Consider the following 22,239-nt stretch of genomic DNA (forward strand, 5'->3'; position numbering starts at 1 on the left):
GAAAGGGGCACAAGGAAGGGTCGTTGGTCTGAGTGGCGCCAGGAGGTCCCCAAGTACAAAGACGTATTAGACTCTCAACCACCAGAATTAAAAGCTTGTTGGCTTCTTAGCTGGAAGCCTTCAGTATTACGCGCCGGATCCGTCGTAAACTAACTACCTGAATGACCTTGGCCAAGTCCAAAAGCTGGGGGACAGGGGTGGGTATGACCGTGGCCGGAGCCACGGTCAGGAACTGGACCAGTTTGCGGCCCGCACAATTCTGCTGAAGGCCGCAGGCCTCGCACTTCACCGCGCCGCAGCCACCGGTGGCACAGAAGAGCCGGCAGCACTGGGCATCCCTATTAAAACCGGATAGAAGTCCCCACCTGGTTCGCTCTGTTGTGGGGCGCGGGGACGAGCTGGGCTGGGGCCCAGGCTAGGGAGGCGGGTAGGATGGAGGATGCAGCGCTGTGATTTCTCGGGAAAGCGTGAAGAAAGAGGGGGAGGAGACCTGCCTCCCCGGGAAATTAACAAAACCTACACTTTGCAAAGTCTCCCCCATGCCCCTCCCCCGCATTCTTCCCTGCAGTGCGCCCGCCCCTCCTCGCCGCTTCTGTTGTGACTCAGGCAGCCTATCCCGAGGGTGGGGAGCTACCGAGGAGCTTGAGCCGAACGGTACTCTGCAGCATCACGTGCCGGGGTGGGGGCTATAAAATCCCGGTACCGGGGCTCCGGGCGGGGGACTTGAGAACCAGCCCTCTCCAGGGACCCCTTTGTTCGCGGCCCAGACGCCGACACCTCCGAGTCCCCTAGGGCTTGACCGCCCGCGTCCGTGCAGCTCCCGGCACAGATCTCAGAACACGAGAGGGGAGGGGTCTCCGCGGCCGGCCAGGCTGTACAGCCACCCACCCCTACCGACATGTCGCGCTCCTTCTATGTCGACTCGCTCATCATCAAGGACTCCTCTCGGCCCGCGCCCTCGCTGCCGGAGCCGCACCCCGGGCCGGATTTCTTCATCCCGCTGGGCATGCCGTCCCCGTTGGTGATGTCCGTGTCCGGGACCGGCTGTCCGTCCCTCAAGAGCGGCGCGTTCTGCGTGTGCCCGCTCTGCGTCACTTCGCACCTGCACTCCTCTCGGGGGTCAGCGGGCGCCGGCGGCGGGGGCGCCGGGGCTGGGGGTACGGGGGCCGGGGGCGGCGGGGCTGCAGGGCCCGCGGGGGCCCTGCCTGTGCTCAAGAGCCAGTTCTCCTCGGGTCCTGGGGACGCGCAGTTTTGTCCGCGAGTGAGCCACGCGCACCATCACCACCACCCGCCGCAGCACCACCATCACCACCACCAGCCCCAGCAGCCCGGTTCGGCCGCTGCGGCAGCGGCAGCGGCAGCAGCGGCGGCGGCCGCGGCTGCTTTGGGGCACCCGCAACACCACGCACCTGTTTGCGCCGCCACCACCTACAACGTGGCGGACCCTCGGAGATTCCACTGCCTCACCATGGGTAGGGCGGGGTCTCTGGGAACCTGCGCGCCGCGCCTTTGGAGATCCTGGGAGCAAACTTTCCGCCTCCAGTGGAGGAAGTGGGAGCCCAGGGGCGGGGTGGGGAGAGGAGGGGCTTTTGGTGTAACTGTAGCGTCCTCCCCAGAAGTTCCACGCAGGTGGAAGTTAGCTTGCCAACCCCTCCACACAGCCTGGCGCGCTTCACTCGAGGCACCAGGCGCTCCAATATTGTATAATTTCGGGGCCTTTGGGACCTCGAAGGTGACAACGGAGAAATCAAGGATAACTCAAGTTTGGGATGGGTGTTTGAACCTGAGTGTGACATCCCCGCGTCGGGACTACTAGCTAAAGCGTTTCGATGCTTTTGGCTAAGCGTGCGCGTCTCTACGCTGGGCTCGAAGAGAGACAGTGCAATTCTCCACCCCCAGCCCCACTTAATCATCTGACTTTACGTCCCCCCTTGCTTTGGTCATCTCTTTACTCTCCCGCTAAGCAGCGACATGCCATGAAATGGGAAAGGGTAAGGGATGGATACAGGTGTTTGGTTGGGCTTCCGCGGGGGGGGGGTCCTTGAGAGATGTCCTTTCCAAGGGATGGCACGTGGGGTGGGGGCGCCTTGCCCAAGCCTTACTTCTTTTCTCTTTCTTGGTCCGTCCGCAGGAGGCTCCGACGCCAGCCAGGTACCCAATGGCAAGAGAATGAGGACGGCGTTCACCAGCACGCAGCTCCTGGAGCTGGAACGGGAATTCTCTTCCAACATGTACCTGTCTCGACTCCGAAGGATCGAAATCGCCACGTACCTGAACTTGTCGGAGAAGCAGGTGAAAATCTGGTTTCAGAACCGCCGGGTGAAGCACAAGAAGGAGGGGAAAGGCACGCAGAGGAACAGTCACGCGGGCTGCAAGTGCGTCGGTGGCCAGGCGCACTATGCGCGCTCTGAAGATGAGGACTCCTTGTCGCCGGCCTCTGCCAACGACGACAAGGAAATTTCCCCCTTATGAGGGAGAGTCGCCCACCTCACACCATCCGCTCCTTGCGGCGCCCCCACAAACTTCCACGCGGGGGGCACCCAGGAGCCCAAATCCCCAAATCCTCGTCTTCCGCCGGCCTTCCATCGAAGGAAGGAGCGGAGCTGAGGATTCCTGGGACACACTCTTACTAGCCGGGCCTGACCCTTCCCGTCTCCTTCTTGACCTGTGTGTTTGGTACTCCACTCGAAGTTATAGATCGTTTTTTTAAAATGTAGATAATCTAGACTTCAATTCAGTCTCATCACAGAGGAGAAACAGGGTTGTTTTAAGTCTCACACTGTGTGGGGGGTTTTGAAACGCATGTCATTTCCCCATCCCTCAGTCTTTAGAACCTGATAAGAACACGGGGCTTCTTGATTATTTTCTGTTGTTGTTGTTGTTTTAAAATGAAAACATTCAAGTTGCAAATAATTTAGAAAATTAAACCCTGTAGGTCTTGCTTTCTGGAAATTTGCCTGGGGAGAGGTTAAAATCCAAGTCGCTGGAAGTCCCTTTTTATGTGAATAGTTTTATATAAGATTTATATTTTATTTATTTAAATAAATGAAACAAAATCAGGATTTTAAATTTGTGGTGTTTGCTCTCCTCATCTTCTCCTGCCCATCTCCCTCTCGCCTCCTTCTGCCCCCGCCCACCCCCCAATGTCTAGAGAAAGACATGGACAGGAAAAACAAAACAGACCTATCTGAGGACTAAGACGAAAATGTTGACTAAAACTGGGTAATATGGGTGTCTTGGCTGAGAGAATTTGGCAGCTCGCAGGTGTGGGGATCCAAACCCTTGACCCTGGTGTTGTCAGCACCATGCCCTTTCTATAGGCATTCTATGTAACAGAAAATTCTGTCAAAAAGACACCTTTAGTCATGATGCCACCTACCAGGTAGTATCCTCATCCTCAAAATAGATAACCTCCTCACAGTTGACAGGACAAATCACTCCATTTAGAGTGACACTGACAATTAATGACAGGTAAATTTCTTATTTAGCAAGGAAGGGTGAAAATCCCTTACCTAGTATTTATTTTCTGCGGCAGTTTTGTCCTGTTCTTTCTTCTTTCTCATCTCTCTCAGTACTGAAACCTGAATTATGTGAAGGAATTTGCATAGTCACAATAGTCTTAGAGAAAGCAACAATCCATCAAATGGGTCAGAATCAAGCACACAAAAACTTGCAAATGATGCTGCAAGTGACTAGAAACATTAAGGTTCCTGGTTGTTTCTCTAGCTGGGAAATTAGCTGGTTTCTCTCAAAGCCGAGAAAACAAAAAGTCAGGGACAGGGAAGTATTCTGTCCAAAAATTAATAATCTCTCTTTCCCAAAACAGCTCAGAGATGCCTTTGGACTTTTTTTTTTTCCTGGTCTCCCTAACTTTAACCTATTTTGGCTTCTGCTAGTCTTTCCCTTCCCATTGCCTAGTGGAGTTAATTCCTACAAGCCTGGTCCTGGAAAAGATCTACTTCTAGCTCTTCCCTCAGCAGGGCAACCTGACTCTCTGGTCAGGGTAGCCTGGGCCTGTTATCTACCGGAGAGAAGTGAAGAAGTTGGAAACATGGCAACTAGGAGGTTTCATTCCCTGCAAGCTGAGTCCCACTAACACCCACTGGTGTGATTTGTTTATTTTCTATAAAGATGCCACTCAATAGGCTTAAGCCACATAAATTGTTTACAGCCCACATACACAACTTTTAAAGGTCTGATTTAACTTTAGACTCATGGGAACTGAAACCTCACTAGGTGCGGTAGGGGCTCTAAAATTATCTGGAAGCTAGTTTGGGAAGGTGGATTTAGAGGGAAGAATGTGACCGTAGTTTTCTCTTAATTTGTTCTCTCTCTCTCTCTCTCTCTCTCTCTCTCTCTCTCTCTCTCTCTCTCTCTCTCTCTCTCTCTTTCTCTCTCTCTCTCTCTCACACACACACACACACACACACACACACACACACACACACACACACACACACACACACACACACACACACACACACACGATAGGCTCAGAGATGGAAAATCCCCTTTCACACTCCCAAGGCCCGCCAACTCCCATTCTGTCACCAGCAAGGGCAGGCAGGAGAGGGATGGGAGCGCGCTGAGTCGGGCGCTGCCGCCGCTTTGTGCAGCGGCGGGGCCTGGTCCTGCGCAGCGCTCCCAGGCAGCCCGCTCACTCCTGCCCCGGCCTGGGAAGCTCACTCCTAACCCGATCTCTTTCCTCCCGCCTCTCACACGCAAAGCCCGGGCCCTCTCGCCTTGTCCACCGCGGAGGGGAGGAGGCGCAGGCTCCCTGTCTTTCCTAAAGATCCTGTTTCCCTTCTTCCCAAGAAACAAGCCTCTCCGAGAACAGGGATGGGAGGAAAGGAGTTTGCAGACTGAAAGAACAGGCGTTGAAGTAGAATAATTCCTTCCAGGAAAATTACAAGGACAAAGAGCCCCTGCTGCAGCTCTCCGCTCTCCTGCCCAAAGCGAAGCCTCCTCTGGGGTGTGGGCAGACCCCCTACGCCCCTCTCATCCACTCCCGCCCGGCCCCTCTGTTGGCCCGCGCTAGGGTCTGGCACTCCCTCATGTCCATGACCAGTCTGAGCCCCAGCCTCTGCACCTCGCCCCACTCCCTGACCCCAGGGGTGCGGCGTGGCGTGCCAAGCTCTGCTTCCCGGCGAAGGAGAGACACCGCACCAGCCCCCCTTGGCTGGTTGGTTTTGGACTGCTTGAATGGTATCAGCCACCATCTCTCCGATCTTGGGGGAAATTCCCTAGGGGAGGCAGAGTAAACAATGTATCCCCCAGCAGAGGCGAAAAGATTTGAGCAAAGACCTTGGACGTTCTCCGAAGAAAGAAAGGTTCTCCAGGGTTCCAGGGAGGTTCTCCTTCTAGGACATTCGATATGTCGTGAACCTCTTTGTCACTTTAGGAGTGGAACGTGAGGCCTCTTATTCTACTAGAACATATTTTACATCTTCCCTAACGCCCCTCCCCCATCAGTTGATAATTTTGAAGTTTTCAAATCAGAACAAGGCTTTGGGAATCTTAAATCTGTCTGATTTTAAAAGCCTACAGTTTCACTTTATGTTAAGAACAACTAAGCCAACACTCAGACACACAGAAATTCTGCTGAGTAATCTTGAGATCAAACACTGTAAATGACGTTTCCCTGGATTTATTAAAGAGGCCTCCCTTCACAATTTCTTTACCTGGGAAGCACTGGATACCTGCTTTCAATGTGCTCCCATTTGAAAACAGAAGCAGAACTCTACTCTCCCAAAATATAACCTCTTAAAGACCTATAAATACATAATGAAAAGAGAGAAAGAGAATGAAAATGAGAATTAGAAACCAGGAAATTGTTCCACTGAGAGAAAAGAGGTGAGCAGCAGGAGCCTTTAGTATGGTTGAGTCCACCTCTTTGTGGACAAGTCCCCTGGTAGCTTTGAACAGAGAAAGAGCAGGGGGAGGGGTGGAGAGTAGGAGGATGACGTCTCACTCCTGTGTCCTGGCCCAGCCCAGATACTCAGAGTGGAGATGAAGAGCAGAGACCTTTCCCCTTCACCCTCCCACTCAGTGTCCAACGCATGCCCAAGGCCAAGGGCTTGACAATGAGAGTGGCACCGGGCAAGCCGTCTCAATTGTAAACCATGCCAAAGGCAGAAGGCACCCAGCAGCCTATTCTTGGGGTATCAGTTGGCCCAGATGATGGAGAAACTCTGCTGGTAGACATCCCCTCAGGGGTCCTTATTTTGAAGTAGTTTGAAGTGGTCATCATAGCTCAGATCCCCCAAGGATATCCAAGGATTTTTAGGAGAAACAAAAACTTGGGGATGTGAGGTCTTTGATTTCTGACCTCCTCTTCCCTCCTCTCACTCCCACTCCTCACCAATTCTAACTATATCTGATCAGGATTAGAAATGAAGTTTGCTTGATCCACTCTGACTGTGGTCAGGCAATTGCCAGAAAGGTGGTTATTCTAACTGAAAGTGGTCACAGAGGCAACAGAATTTGTGTAGTGCATGCATGACGTGTGTAGTGCATATGTGTGTGAGTGTGTGTGTGTGTCTCTGTGTATGAGAAGAAAGAGAGAGATCATTGTGGTTATGTAGGTGAAAAGAGAAGAGGGATTTTCACCAGGTTTTTTTCCTTCTTGCTTTCCACTTGTACTTTTCCTGCAGGTTCTGCTCACTTATTGTGGCACTCCTTGAGAGATTTCTTTGAGGGAGGTGGGAAGGTACTCAGAGTTGGGTAAGAGGCAGGAGAAGCAAGCTGAACAGGAGAGCTCTGAGTTGGGATCTCAAACCCACCCTTAAGGGTGTGAGAGAGGAAAGGAGAATGTCACTTCCAGCAGAACCTATTTGCTAGAGGAAATTGGGTTTAAAGGGGCAATCACTTCTTTAAAAGGAGTTTCTCCCATCTTCTCCAAACACAGCCTAAAGCTGTCCTAGATGGTAAAATGAATGCAGCTCAGTGCCTCAAAGCAATTGTTCCTATTTTCATTATTCACCGGGAATCTTTGAATGTACCTGTTAAGGTGACAGACCTTTTTGAAAGAGAACATTTTTCTCCTTGCAATTAAATGGTGCATTTACTAAGTTTCTATTAACATAACTTAATATAAATCTATTTTATAAATCTTTAGGCTCACATTACTGAAAATTAAGCTTCTCTTTTTAAAAAAATGCCGACGTCTCTTCCCTAAATTAGATAGAATGTAATCCAAAAACTTGTTATTCTAAGCCAGCTGGAAATGTTAAAAGTAGAAGAATCTTGTATTGTCTTTTATTAATGGAGGAGGTGTGAAGAAAAGAGGTAGCTTTTCTCACAGAAGATAAGATATCCACAGAAGATGGATTCACTGCGACCCAAAGCTCTACACCCAATGCTCTGGCTTTTGGAGTTGGTAACACAGGCTGGAACTAAGGAGGGGTCAAATAAGAACAGGAACTAAAGAGATTTCTTAGGAATAGAGTTCAATCAGAGCTCAGGTAAAATAATAATAATAATAAATAAATATGAAAAACAACAAAAATCCAACTTTCAAAGAAATTTGGATGCAAGTTTCTTCTGTTTGGGAATAGAAAATCCGAAGTCTGTAAGAGTTCACAGTCCCTAATGATAGCCAGACTGCTTATTCTTGAGTGTACCCTCCAAAGTTCTGGGCATCCCATTGTCTCTGAAAATAGTGTTTTGTGCTCACTTAATGTACTGATGTCAATGTCTGCCCTTCTGCACTGGGCATTACTGTTCTTCAAGTTGAGCCCTATGTTTTCCTAAACCCTTTTTGTACCTTTATTGAGCCTTCCAAATCCCAAACCCAGGAAGACCCTAGGGGCTCCTCTGAGTGAATCCTGACAGATCGGAAGTGTGTGCTGTGTGCTTAGGAAAGTAACTAGTTTCAGATTAATGAAGCAGTGACAATTTCAATCTGCTTAAAGGCAGAGGTTGGCACTGCCCAGGCCTGAGCGTGGGGAGCTCGCCAGGCTGGGCTTTATATTGTCCCCTTTTCTGAAGAGCAGACAAAGATGGATAGAGAGACATTGAAAAGCAGGGGGAGTATTTCAAACAGTCCCATAAAGCAGGCTGTCACTTTAAGACAAGAACCATAGTGCTTTGATGACTTTGTATTAGCTGCACCATTTCAAATAAGGGACTCAAGTCTCTAGGGAGAGGGAGGAAGGATGGAGAGATGAGGTGTGGGAGGAGGAGGAGGGGGGAGAGAGAGAGAGAGAGAGAGAGAGAGAGAGAGAGAGAGAGAGAGAGAGAGAGAGAGAGAGAGAGAAAATGTTAGCCTGTGAGCACTGTAGCGAGACTAATTCTTAGGCAACTATTTGATTTCTGAAGTTCAGGAAGAAACAACCCACAGCAGGTGCAGAGGAATAAAAGGCAGGTGGGAGTTGCTCGGATGGGAAAGAGCTCCCTGCCCGTGGGCGGCAGCCGGCTCGGAGGAGCTGAAGCCAGCTTGGCCTCAGTTGGCCGGGAAGGGCTCGAACGGGAGCACAGCTCTGCCGGTCCCAGACCGCGAAGGATTATGATGGACATTTTTGAGAGAGTGAAATAAGAAGAATAGGAAGGAGGGGGAGGGCATGCTTTTGGAGACCACCTTCACAAAACCTAATTTAAATTGTTTGGGGTCAAGCAGCAGCAAGCCACCTTCCCCCTTTGCTCCCCAATTAATGACCTCAATTAATTATTAGGGTCTTGTATCTCAAGTCTTCAAAACGCCTTCCCCAACGGGCTGATGAGTTGCTTAAAGCAGACACGTGGTTTTAACTTGGGAGAAGCTCGTTGAGACTTGGCGTGTTTGTTGTCTGTCTCCATCTCTTTCTGCCTTGGTGTCTCTCTCTCTCTCTCTCTCCCCTCCCCCTTTGTTCTCCAAGCAGATCTCCCCATCCCATCTACCCTAGCCCTGTTTCAGCCAGCCCTCCTATCGCCAGGACCCCCAGCTTTAGGCTGGCGCACAAGCGTCACATGCATCTCGGAATCCCAACGCGTCGTCGGTGGCAGGAAGTAGGTAGGCAGCAATATATTTTCACCCACGTAGTTTTTTTTTTCTTTCAAAGAATTTTTTTTTTTTTTCTTTTTTAAGGATAAGGGAACCGGGACCAGGAGACCGCGTAGGCTTTGAAGGCCGGCGAAAGGGCTCCCCAGTCTGTGGCGCTGGAGAGAGAAGGGTTTAGTCACTGTTTCATTAGGCACTATTTGAACCTTGCAACATGTGGTAATTTCTGGGGCAAGCTGAAAAGGGGGGATTATGTAGGAGGGACACAAGGAAATTAGCGAACGGTTAATTTAACTCGTTTTCTGCTAGACTTTTCGATACATTCCTAATTGACTGAGGGGCAGGTGAAGCTCCCGCCCCATGCAGGCTCATTCACGGTGGGAATAAATGGCTCTTTTTCAACTCACACTGCTCACAATATATCATCAGGGAAAAGACATGCAATGAATATGTTGATTTTTTTATTAATGGAATTACACCCTGCCATGCAGGTGTGAGGGTAAAAACCTATACTGCAATAAAATAAGATTAACAATGAAATTAGAATTTTATTAGCTTTATATGTCACATAGACCTGGATTTGAACTGTCAAAACAAGCAACAAGGAAAGATATTCTGAAGGCAGCCCTGCCAATCAACCAGGAAAAACGAACAGCGTCGTATCCAAATCATAATCAGCTTCTAGTTCCCTCAGCATCTCACTTGGGCCTTACATGGGAGGCAAGAGGGCGAAGGGTCCCGCGTGGGTAACCGCCTGGTCTCCGGACGCGCAGGTAGTAGATGGAAAACATACACTTGGGCTCGGGAGGCCCGGCCTAGAACACACCCGGGCAGAGACTAGCGGGGCCTGGATGGTCAGAGGCCACTGAGAGGTCAGCGGAGGGGCCTGGCTATAGGTCTCGGGCTTCGCCTCCTCCAAATCAGCTGCCCGGGCTGGCCGTGACCCGAGGAAATGGAGAGAAAGTCCGAATACCGGGCACGAGGCGGGGCAGGGTGCTCTTTGGAAACAGCGCTGAGTTTTGTTACCCGGGGGCCCCTGGAGCTTCGGCGCAGCTACCTGGGTCTGGCAAGCGCAGAGGTGCCCTATGCAAATGGTACACTATTAGGCAAGAAAGAAATACTTCAAATGGCCCTTTGTAACCTTCTATAGAAAATCGAGGTACTCTGCATGACAAAGCACAATTAAGCTTTCTATTCAGGAGTTCTGCAGCTGGTAGCCCATTGGGAAAGTGGGAGGAAACGCGAATATATTAATAGACTGGCAAAAGTTTTTTGTGTTCGTGTCCTTTTCTGGGTCGGGGTGGGGAGGGGCGGCGGGTGTACCCGGAGAGGAAGAAGTCTCCGCCTTGGCTCCTTGCCACCTGAACGACTTCGCCTCTGCCCACGTGGAAAGCCCCGCTTGCCTGGCAGCCAGGGTGTTCTGAAGGTGGCGACGACCCCGCTCGCCAAGCAGGACCGGGAGGACCCTGCGGGCACCAGAGCCCAAGCGGGGCAAGACGCGTGCCCCGGCCTCGCCTCCTCGCCCTCAGGGAGCTCGGCTGAGGCCTGGCGCCTGGCTGGCCTTGATCTCGGGCGCGGGAAGGGGGCTCCCCGGCCCGCGCAGGGATGGCTGGTGGCGCGCACCGGAGCGCAGCGCACGAGGGTGATGCTGCGGCGAGAAAGAGGCGCGCGGAGGGCCGAGCCAGATTTTTCCGTTCAGCTCCGATTTTCTCCGCGTCTCACCGACCCCATAGTTGAGGTTCACTCTCTAATCGTCCATTATTTACACTCCCCAGTGAGAATTTTTGCTTCTAAATAAATAAGGGTTCTTAACCAACTGTGCTGGTTATTCTCGGTTTGCTCCTCTTGATCCGTTTCCACCCTTCTCTGTCCTGCTTGGTGCCCTCGGACACTGACCTCTGCGGACTGTGTGATTTCCTCTGTCAACCGCACCACCTGCAGGCCCTTGCCTCTGTCCTCCATTCGGGTTTGGTGAATACGTGCACTGCAAATAACCGAACGACCTCGGGAGAGAGAAGTGGAGGTGTGTTATCCTTCCTGGGAAGGATGTATTGTCCCAGTTCTGGCAGTTGCTGCTTCTCTCTAGAAATTCACTTCTTCTGTGACAGCCTCTTTCCCAAAGCTTCAGTTTTTAATCCGGTTTCCCCTGACCTTCAGGCATACGAGTGGAAATGTCTTCCATCTCCTAATAGTCCCTGGGTGCATCGGAATTCTTTCGTTCCCTTAGCCCTACACATACCTCTGCAAATAGTATTTTACTGAAAAGTTTCTTCAAAAATCCCAGCTCGAAGTGATTGCTTGGTTGCTGACCAACCATGCTTTGCTTAAGTCAATCCCTTCTATAACAGTCAGGTTGTCACCACACTTTTTCTGGGACAACTCCTGTGAGAGGATCTCCGCCTTCTAGCCCATCCCATTTTCAGACAGCTTTGACCATTAGGAACACCGTTTCTTGTGTTGAATCAAGATCTTTGTTCCTCATTTTCTATCCATTGGTTCTATCCAGTTCTTTCCCCATGGGGATTCTAAGTGTCTGTCTCATCCCTTATTTCTAACTGTGGAGTCTTTGATGACTACGGTTGCACCTTCTATCTCTACATTCTCAGCATTTGTCACAGTGCCTAGTACATAGTAGATGCCCAATGAATACTAGCTGGGTCAATGCTTCATTCTGCTTCCAAGTCTCCACCAGTTGCTTCAATCAGTTGTAGTCTTAACCAATTGTAGAAACAACTATGATGAAATACATCTGGCAGATAGGATATATTTATAAGTAGGATATATCATATCTATCTGTATAGATAGATATGATAAATACATGAATAGATATATAGGATAAATGTAATATAAATAGAATAAATGTAGATAAGATATAGAGAAGGTTCTGGACTCAGTCTACGTATTCTACCATTTACTAACAAAGTGGCCATGGGCAAGTCACTTAATCTCTCTAACTGCCATTTGCCTCATTTGTAAAATGTGGGTAATCAATAGTTGAAAATTAAATGAGGTTGTTGAGAATTAAATAAGGAGATATATGTGAACAATTATAGAAATTTAGGTAAAGTTGGAGAAGTTCTCACTGAAAAAGTGACTTTTGAATAAAGACCTGAAGGGACTGTGGGGAAATGACCATGCAGCTTTCGGGGCAAGAGAATTCCAGGCAGAGGTAGCAACAAGTGCAAAAGTGAAAGTAGGAACATGCTTGAAATAGTTGAGGAACAATGAGGGGGCTGGAGTGACTAGAGTGCGTGTGTGGGTTGGGAGGGGAGGGGTAGAGTGGTAATAGGGTGGGTTGTGTAGATCATAGTAAGGACTTTGGCTTTTATTTTGGGTTAATTGAGAAGCCTTTGGAGAATTTTGAATGGAAGAGTGATATACTATAATTTATGACTAATCAGGATGAATTTGACTACTGTGTTGAAAGTAGACTTTCAATAGGCAAGAGCAGAAACAGGGAGGTTTAGATGTTTAGGTGTTATTAAATTCAGTCAGGTAAGAGATGATGGCTTGGATCAGAGTGGTTGTAATAGAAATGGTGAGAAGCGCTGAATTCTTGGATCTATATTGGTAGAGTGGCCAGGATTTTCAGACAAACTGAATCTGAGGAGTAAGAGAAATAAAGGGGTCAGAAGGAAAAAAATGACCAAAGTTACCATTAAGAAGAATATAAAAAGAGCAAATTTTAGGATATGTTAAGTATGAGATGACAATTACATATCAAAGTGAAGATATGATGAAGGCAATTGCAAAAATAAGTCTGAAGTTCTCAGGTGAGATCCAGACTAGAGAAATGAGTTAAGGTGTCATGAATATGATGATGGTATTAAAGCCATGTGACTAAGTGAGCTAAGGAGTGAGAGTAGAGTAAAAAGTAAAGAAGCTCAAAGACTGAGTACTAGAGAACTCTAACATTTAAAAGTCATAGAAAAAAGTTATGGAGATGGGGAAGAACTAGCAGAGGAGAGAAGGGAAATAATGAGGTGAGCCCTATGATTGCCTCAGCTTACCACCTGGAGAGAATTTCCAGAACACAGCATAGAGAGAGTAACCTAAACAAAGGTCTGCAATCTTCTTGAGTTGAGGAGACAGAATTAAGAATTAGGGGAGACCAAGGCCTGGATTCATAGGGAACAGGACCTATGCAGTAGCAAACTGCTCAGAAAGAAAGCTCTAAAAATCTGCAGAGGGCTCCCATCAAGTTTTCAGCTGAGTATTCATAAATACTTGCCTATGAAAATCCTACCTGAGGCCAGAAAAAGAACACTGGAGAGACAGGCTGAACAATCCATGGAATTCACACAAGCCTGAGAATGGTTTGTGTTCCCACTGACCAGAAATAAAAGACCTCCTAGCATACAGAAGTCTTTGTATTCAAATAGAGCCCCCATAAGAATATTGCCTGAGTACTAGGGAAAATGAGCCCAAGACTAATGCCAACTCAGGCCCCACCTAACAAGTCTTAAAAGCAAGCCTCAAAAGGATCAAACTGTTTCCAAGTAACCTAACTGCATCCCAGAGCAAATCTCAAAAATATTTAAAGAAACAAAGACAAAAACAAAAGCCCTAGCATCTAAGAAGGTATAATTCATAATAAAAATTTACCAGATATCTAATAAAAACATATCAGGCATGAAAAGCAGCAAAACGTGACTCAATGAGAAGAGAAACCTATCAATAGAAACAAACCCAGAAATGACACATGTGGTTGAATTAGCAGACAAGGACATTAAAATGACTACTGTATTTTAAAATGTCCTCCATATATTCAAGAAGAAAGAGAAAAACATGAACACGATAAGAGATCTGGAAGTTACATACACACACACACGTACACACACACAAACATAAAGATCCACTTCAAAATTGTAGAAGTGAGAAATCCAGTGTGAGAGATGAAAAACACAGCAGATGTGATTTCAACACTGAGACATTGCAAAAAAAGATTACTGGCATTAAAGACATAGCCATAGAAACTATCTGAAACAAAATACTGTGAGATAAAAGGCTGAAAAGAAGAAAACATCAGTGAGATGTAATATAACATCAAATGGCCTATACATGTTATTGGAGTTCCAGAAGGAGAAGAAAGAGAGAAGGGACAGAAAACAATATTTGGAGAAATCATAGCCAAATTTTTTCCAAATTCGATAAAAAACTATAAACCCACAAATCCAGGAAGCTCAACAAACCTGAAGCAGAGGAAACATGAAGAAAACTTGTACCAAGGCACATCACAATCAAATTGTCTAAAAATAATGATAAAGTGAAAAATCTTAAAAACAGCTGGAGAGCAGGTAGGATACATTATGTGTAGAGGAACAAAGAAAAGGATGACAACAGATTTCTTATCAAAAAGTGTGCTAGCCAGAAGACAGCAGCTTCTGTCTTTAAGCTACTGAAATAATAAAACAGTCGATCTAGAATTCTAAACTCAGCAAAAACAAATATGAAATAAAGACTTCTTCAGATATGCAAATGCTGAAAGAATTAGTCAACCCATTATCACTACAAGAAATGTTAAGGGAAGTCTAACCTGAAGGTAGAAGGAAAATCTGAATCTACCCAAAGGAATGAAGAGTACTGCAAATGGTAAATATATGGGGTAAATATAAAAGACGTTTTTTTAAAAAACCTCTTTTAAAAATAATTGACTGTTTAAATTATAAATAGTAGTTGATTTTCTAGCAGAAAATCTCTTAACTAACCTGTTCTTAACTGGCTTCTCAGATTTGTAAAGTGTAAAAAATGGGGCTCATAGCATGCTAAATTCTCCCAAATAGTGGACAACTTTGGTGTACAGTGCACTTTAGTTCTCAGTAGTTTACTCAGTGGGAGAAAATTATGTTTGCTCCCAAACCTGTTTATGCTAGTTTTGCTTCTTGTAATTATTATTTAATTCATTAAGCATTACAAAGAGCAGTGAAATGTGAGTGCAAGAAGATTTGTTTGTTATAAGGAAATGAAAGTGAATATTTTGAAAAGTTTATTATAAAGTCACTAGAAAAATCTTGCTTTTGAATTAGGTGTGTAAAAGACCCTGTGAAACACTGAGGAAAAATACAAAAATACAGAAGAAATCTGCATTTAGCTCATTTATTAAACACCTTTGTTTTCACTCCCCTTCAAAGACACTGAACTTGAAGTAATAGATAATGTTTTAATGTCACATGATGTAAATAGTGTCACATGATTAAATTTCAAGTCACCCGTGTCTTGTCTTTCTTTCAAGAAAAAATGGGTGTCTATCTGTATATCTAAGTCCACTTTCCCTCTTATTACACAAGTAATAGCACACTGTAATACTCTTCTGCACCTTGCTTCTGACTGTTCTAAATCAGAGCATAAACACCTTCCTAATTTTTTATATGGCGCATTGCATTCCATTGAATGGACATAGATAATGTATTTAATAAGGATAAACTTATGGTGAACTCCAAACAGCAGACCCATAATCAAAGAAAGGACTTTGGATCTATATTAAGGATTGGCAAATAAACACAAAGGCACTCACTTCAGGTGCCAAATTTAAGGGGGGGGGGGGTGCAACCAAAAAATTCAGTAATTGAGATAATCAGCATTTTAATTTGATATTTTTTAAAAATACAAATTAATGCAAAAAATTCATAATGAACAAAATAACAAAATTTTAAATAAAGACAGAATCAGTTGATTTGGTACATTAAAGTGAAATAAAGTAAACGAATCATTTTTCTTGATTCCCTGCTCTTGCATTTTCCATTAATGCCCACCTTCCAGTTGCAGTCTGAATAATGTAGCTTCTTTTGTTATTCCATTTAAGTTATTGATCACTGAAGTAATGTAATTTTGTTAACAAATTTTTAAGTACACAAGTAACAAATACGTACTTGCTATGGTTTGAACGTGTCCCCAAATCTCATATATTGGAAACATAATCCCCCGATTCATATGTTGATTGGAGGTGGGGTCTTTGGGAAGTAATTAGGGTTAGATAAGGTCATAATGGGACTGTTGGCTTTCTAAGAAGAGTGGAAGAGACGTGAGCAACATGCTCTTGCTCTCTCACCATTGATGCCCTCCACTGTGCTATGACACAGCAAGAAGACCCTCACCAGATGCTGGCACCATGTTCTTGGACTTTCCAGCCCCCAAACCTATATGAAATAAACTTCTTTTCTTTATAAGCTACACAGTCTGTGGTATTCTGTTATAGTAACAACAGCAACTATAATACTAACATAAGTACATTATAAAAATTAATATGTTACAGATATGGTTAAACTCCCCTTCTGCTACCCCCTCTCCCAAGTGTGTTCCTCTTTCTATGGTAATCTTTCTTCCTAGTGGTAATCATTGTTTAGCATGTTTTCTTTCAGGCCATTTCTGACACACTTAAATAGATAAATATGTACTTATTAAAAATACATAGTAGAGAACATGCTTTTAAGGAAATGGTATACCTGATAAAGCATTCTGCTACTTGCTTTTTACACTCACCAATAGATTTTGGAGATCTTTCCAGGTTAGTACACATGGATCCATTCATCTCATCCTTATTAACCGCTACCTAGTTTTTCACAGAAGGATTGCACTACAGTTCACTTAGCTGTTCATCTATTAATGGGCATTTTTAAACATTTTTAAAAAATTTTAAGCAATGGTGCAATGAATATGCATATACATTTTTCCTTCTGTGGGTAGAGGGGAAAATACAATGTCATTGAGTGTGAATTTTAAAAATTTCAGTAGAATCCATCAAATTTCCCTTAAAGATTACTGTACCAATTTTTGCTCCCACCAGCACAACATGAAAATACCTATTTCTCCCATGGTCTTGCCAATATTTGATATTATTAAACTTGCTCTTTTCTTTTTTCTAATATGATTTGTATTTTGCCATTTTTAACAAAGCTGAGTGTCTTTGCCTATGTTTATTGGCTGTTTCTATTTCCTCTTTTTCAAATTGACTTTTGATGCATTCTTACATGTTCTTGTATCAGTAATATTTTTGTTTTTAAAAATAAAACTGGTTTGAGGGGAGGGAGAGGGGGATAGGGAGAGATTGGACAAGGGGCATAAAGAATAAGTACAATTTGTAACAATATATATACTAGTAATATTGATTTGATTAACATACATCAACATTGAATCCCCAAAATAGGTATAATCAATTGTGATTCAATAAAAAATAAAAATTAAAAATTAAAAAAATTTTAAAAAATTTTTAAAAACTGGCTTTAATCCTAGAGAAAACTGAGTAACCACAGTCTACAAATAAGTTAGACTTTGGAGATGGTGAGGGTGGAGCCCTCTTGAATAGGATTTGTGTCCTTATAAAAGCAGCCTGAGAGAGAACCTTTTCACCTTCCACCGTGTGAGGACACAGCTAGAAGTTTCCCTCCATGAGGAAGGGGGTTCTCAAAAAGACTCTGAATCTGCCTGTGCCTTCATATTTGGTTTTCTGGCCTCCAGAACTTTCAGAAAGAAATTTCTGTTGTCTGCATACCTGGTTTATGGTATTTTCTTATTGCAGACTGAATGGACTAAGACAGTGTGGTATGATGCATTTGAGCTCATTAGGATATGCTGCAGTACGGTTAAGGTTAGTTGAATTTGTGTTGGTAAAACTGATTCATTGGCCACATGGCCTATTGCAGTATGCAGAAAGACAAAGGGGAAACAAACCCACCTTATGCCAATTAGTACCAGTTAGAATTTAGTGCAGGAAAAAGATATTTCAATAAGAAAGGAACTTAATACAGAGAATTAGATGCTTATAAAACCATTGAATGGTAGTTTTGAAAGGAGCTAAAGTTGGTGGCTGCAAGTAGGCTTTTGGCTTCAAAGTTATACACCATCACATCTGGGGTGCAGCAGTCAGGAAGCCACTGTGGTTGTTGAGTAGACAGTATTGGCCAGCTGCTGAAGCCCATGTGTCCTCTTGCACCGCCACAGGAGCACAATGACCTCACCTTACCTCTACTTTTAAATATTATGTGAATGTCTCAAGGGCAGAACCTACATCTAGACCACTAGCTGCAAGGGATCCTGGGAACTGTCATTTTTATGACAGCTGATGCCAAGGGCAGGAGCATGTGAAGAGGATGGAAGTGGATGTTGATTACAAAAAGTCTCCATTCCTCCAAAATAAAATATTTAAACCTCAGTCATCTGGTGTTTCTTAAGTGCCTGCACTGTGCACAGCATTCTCATTTATCTTTAATGAATGAATGATCACTCCATAGGTAGAATTTCCTTAAATGTATCAAACTCTGCTGAGGAACAGAGCTCAGTCTCTGCAGCACTCTGCAACTCTTCCCATTCCTCCAGGTATTAGAGTTTAGCAAGTGCAGAAGTGTGGTGGGAGGCAACAGAAGCTCTCTCTTGGCTCTTTCTCCTCTCAAATTAGTCTCCTTACAGCTGCTCATCTTCAGCTCAGAGGCAGTACAATTGTATAACCTGCAATAATAATAGTCTATTTTCTAACATTTTCTTAACACTAGATTGTGGTTTTGGCTCAAAAAAAATTATGTCAGTCCTTTGCTAGTCACTCTCATGCAATATTACTCTATGAAACATTTTTATTAAAAATTAAATGTGGCTCTATTTTACATCTGAAAGGCATCTACAAAAAATCAATTTATTGCTGGTGAAATCTTTCTAATAGATTACAGTTAATGCATTCTTGGTTTATTATCACCTGCAAATAGTATGGGCAACACTATTTTTTTTTTTTTTTTTAAAGAATAGCATAGAACTCAGGCATCACATGCCATTAATGGTTTCTTCTGGTTTAGTTAGGATTCCTGAGTACACATCCTTTAGATCTTACCTACAATTATCTCCTGGAAGCTATTCTCTGGATGCTACATCCAAAGGTCTCTCTCTCTCTCTCTCTCTCTCTCACACACACACACACACACACACACACTCTCTCTCTCTCTCTCTCTCTCTCTCTTACAAAGAGCTAAACTGTTGCTCAGACACATGGGAAAAGTTTTTAAACTTTTGAATTCATCAAGTCCAACAGCCCAGTGGCATTTCTTTAAAAACTTATTCAATGGGCAGGGGACATGTGCTTTTCTTTCAGTCTATTGAGAAATTCTCAAACCTGTAATAAATTATGCAAAGAAAATGTAAACTATATGAAGGACATGGTCATAATGTGTAAAATGTGAAGCTAAAGAGATTATACGTCTTATTTTAATCGTTTGTTAGGCAATAGTTTACTCTCAATAGTGTGTGAATGTTTGCTTTAATTTGCGAAATTCTCTCTCTCTTTTTTTTTTTAGGCGGCTGGCCTATACAGGGATCTAAACCTTTGACCTTGGTGTTATAACACCCACCATGATCTAACCAACTTACTCAGTTGGTTACTACTGGCCAGCCCTAATCTGCCAAATTCTAAGGAAAAGAATGTAAGAGGACATAGTTTTTAAGGTATATTTTATAAATTCTAGAACTTTTTGATCAGAGGACCTTCAAATGGAACATATCTATAGAGCTGAAATTCAGAATACAATTTTTCTTAAGTAGGTTTTGAATTTACTGAGTATCTTATTCTCTAACAGGCCTCAAATCTAAAATGAAGAAATAGGATAATACTTTTTTCTTTGCATTGCTTTTGAAGCAATACATGAAATTTTACCTTCCTCAGAGCTCCCACAAGTTACAAAACTTCACAGGCTCTATTTAAAAATAAGCTTCAGTTTCAGTTTTATCAAGAACTTCAACATTTTCCCAGTTCTTTAAAGTGGAATGGGTGGCACGAAATAAGTACTGAACTAGAAGATAAAGGGCCCAATTGGGTTTTAGCTCTGACTTCTTTTCTTACAGCTGTATGTCCTTGGGCGATTGTTCGATGTCTCTGGTCTGCACTTTTCTTTATCTGTACCGTTGAGAGTTGTGAAGATTAAATGAGATAATATATGGACAGTGCTTTGCAAACTAGAAAACACTGTGCAAATAGTGGATTATGATGCAGGTTTTTCCAAATCTCAACAGCTATAGGAGGACTGAAATAAAAGATAAATTTTTTTGCCATATGACCTCAACCCAAGAAAAAAGAAAAAAATAAAATAAAATTTTTATATTATCAGTTATATGCAATGAATAAGAGGATTGCCAGGATGGTGAAGGGTGTAGAGGCCTTGTCGTAGAGGTATGGTTGAAGGAACTAAAGTTGTTAATCTGAAGACCTGAACACTAGAGGTGCAGGGAGAAGAAACAGTGTTTATGGCCTGGCCTCATGGAAGTCCTGCTGTATAATTTGGCTTTTGGCCGTGTCAGATTTTTAAAAATATTTCTGTTTCATTTAGACATAAGTTACCACCTCCCCTTACACATTTTCCTCTCATTTTAACATTCCCTTAATCTAAAAACCAGAAGGGTAAAGGCCTGTGTCTTCAGATGTCCCAGGCTAATCTGTCTGTGCTTATAGAATTCTTTCAAAGCCAGAAGAGGGCTGGCTAGTGGTTTGTTGGTTAGAGCACAGTGTTATAACACCAAGGTCAAGGGTTCAGATCCCCATACTGACCAGCTGCCAAAAAAAAAAAAAAAAAAAAGGCCAGAAGGGAGGTAGCGGGTAGGTGGCATTTGGATATAGTCCCAAAACAAAGTTCAATGCATATTTTGGGGGAAATCTGAAGGAAATGGAATGGAACAGAAGGACAATGAAGACAAAATTTGACCTTTGTGGCACATGTGGAGAAAAGTGCCAAGTGGAAGGTCTGGATGCCTCTGAGGATTCTCAGAAGAGGATAGCTCGCGACAGGAGGAGTGGGGAGTTGATGCCAAGTTAGAAAATTGCTCAGAAATGCAGATTGAAGTTTGGAACATCAATTTCCATACTCTCTATTGTTTATATACTTTCTATTGTTCAATCAAATTAAGATTGATGTTGAGAACTCCAATTTCCATACTTTCCATTTTTTCTCTTTTCTCATAATAGTATGTCTTTCTACCTCTTTTTATTCAATCAAGTAAGACACGGCGAGTTTAATGAGTTTTGATTTCTCCCGGTTGGGAAGACCTGTCAATATTTCATAGGCAAGCAAAAAGAGGCACTGAAAGAGCTCTATTAAAATATTTTAGTCACTTCTGAAGATCCAGAGACAGGTTCTTTTTTGCAAAGCTTTATTCTCTTTATATGAATTCCTCCCTTTGCTGATTTGTCTTTTGTGATTACTCAAAGATCAAGCAGCTCATACAATGTATGTGAGTCAGTTTTACGGTTCTGGTAAGGCAGCCTTCATAGGCTGTCAACCTGCAATTCAGCTGTCAAAAAATTTCAGTTTGCTGTCTATTTACAATGTAAACAAATGGTTGCAAGTATTAAGCTACTTGTGAATACAGGAATTTTTATAAAACATTTCTTTGGTTAAAATGGCATCCTTAAAAAAGGAAACATAAAATAGCTGAGATTTCATTAGAGACATGAAGATTTAACTTGCGTTGTAATTTTTGGCATAATAAAGAGTGAAGCAAAGTGAGAGATCTGAGCTATTTCATTGTGTTAATTGACAGATTTGTGTGTGATTAGAATAGCATCACTGTCTCCATGGATGTGGTGGCTTCGTTAACCAGAAAATATCACATTCACTTTATGTAATCACAAGTTGGTTGTTCTGAGTGCACCTTTTTTCATCTATTTATACTCACAAATGTACCAGGGAAAGGTTTTCCCTCCAAATGCAGTGGAGTAAAATTTTTCTATTATACTTGGGCGTATGAATTGTTACCTTATCTTTATGTTCTAAATCAAATTAGCTCTGATTCCTAGTGTTCACTAGCCAGAGTAGTGAGAAAGTCAACTTCAATTAATTTTGGGAGGATTTCCCCTCCTGTTAGGGTCTTCTGAAAATCCAGGTTGGTTGGTGTCTATGTCCTATCCAGCAAATGGGGAGGGTCCCAGCCTTCAGTTGGAACCACTGCACTCACGGCCACACCCTTTTTCTGCTGCAGGCCTGTGCTACTCAGACCCGTGCTCCCTATCTGTCAGACACCCATAGTTTGGGCAGGCTACTTTCACTGATACTTTAGGCAGTCTACCTTTATAGACTTCTACATCCCCTCCCTCTTCAAAGAAAACAACAACAACAACAAAAATTGAGGGGTTTTGTCCTCTAGGGTTTGGCAGCTAAACTTAGTACCAATTCATCCATCCTAGCCCCATAGGCACACTCAGGTAATGTAACCCAGAATGGAGCAGGGAACCTGATCTACCTCAGTGGTACTGAGAAGTAGAAACGTTGCTCATTACACACCTCCTAAACCAGAGA

General features: G+C 44.0%; 1 protein-coding gene across 1 annotated transcript; it reads left to right on the forward strand.

Moving 5' to 3' along the window:
• The first annotated feature begins 898 nt into the window (after positions 1-898).
• On the forward strand, positions 899-2,472 carry GSX2 (GS homeobox 2). Its single transcript, XM_063107310.1, has 2 exons — positions 899-1,472; positions 2,132-2,472. Exons 1-2 carry the CDS (start codon positions 899-901, stop codon positions 2,470-2,472), a joined length of 915 nt encoding a protein of 304 aa, XP_062963380.1.
• Positions 2,473-22,239: the final 19,767 nt, after the last annotated feature.

This window comes from Cynocephalus volans, chromosome 9 (genome assembly GCF_027409185.1).
Source record: "Cynocephalus volans isolate mCynVol1 chromosome 9, mCynVol1.pri, whole genome shotgun sequence".
In the NCBI taxonomy this organism is placed as follows: Eukaryota; Metazoa; Chordata; class Mammalia; order Dermoptera; family Cynocephalidae; genus Cynocephalus; species Cynocephalus volans.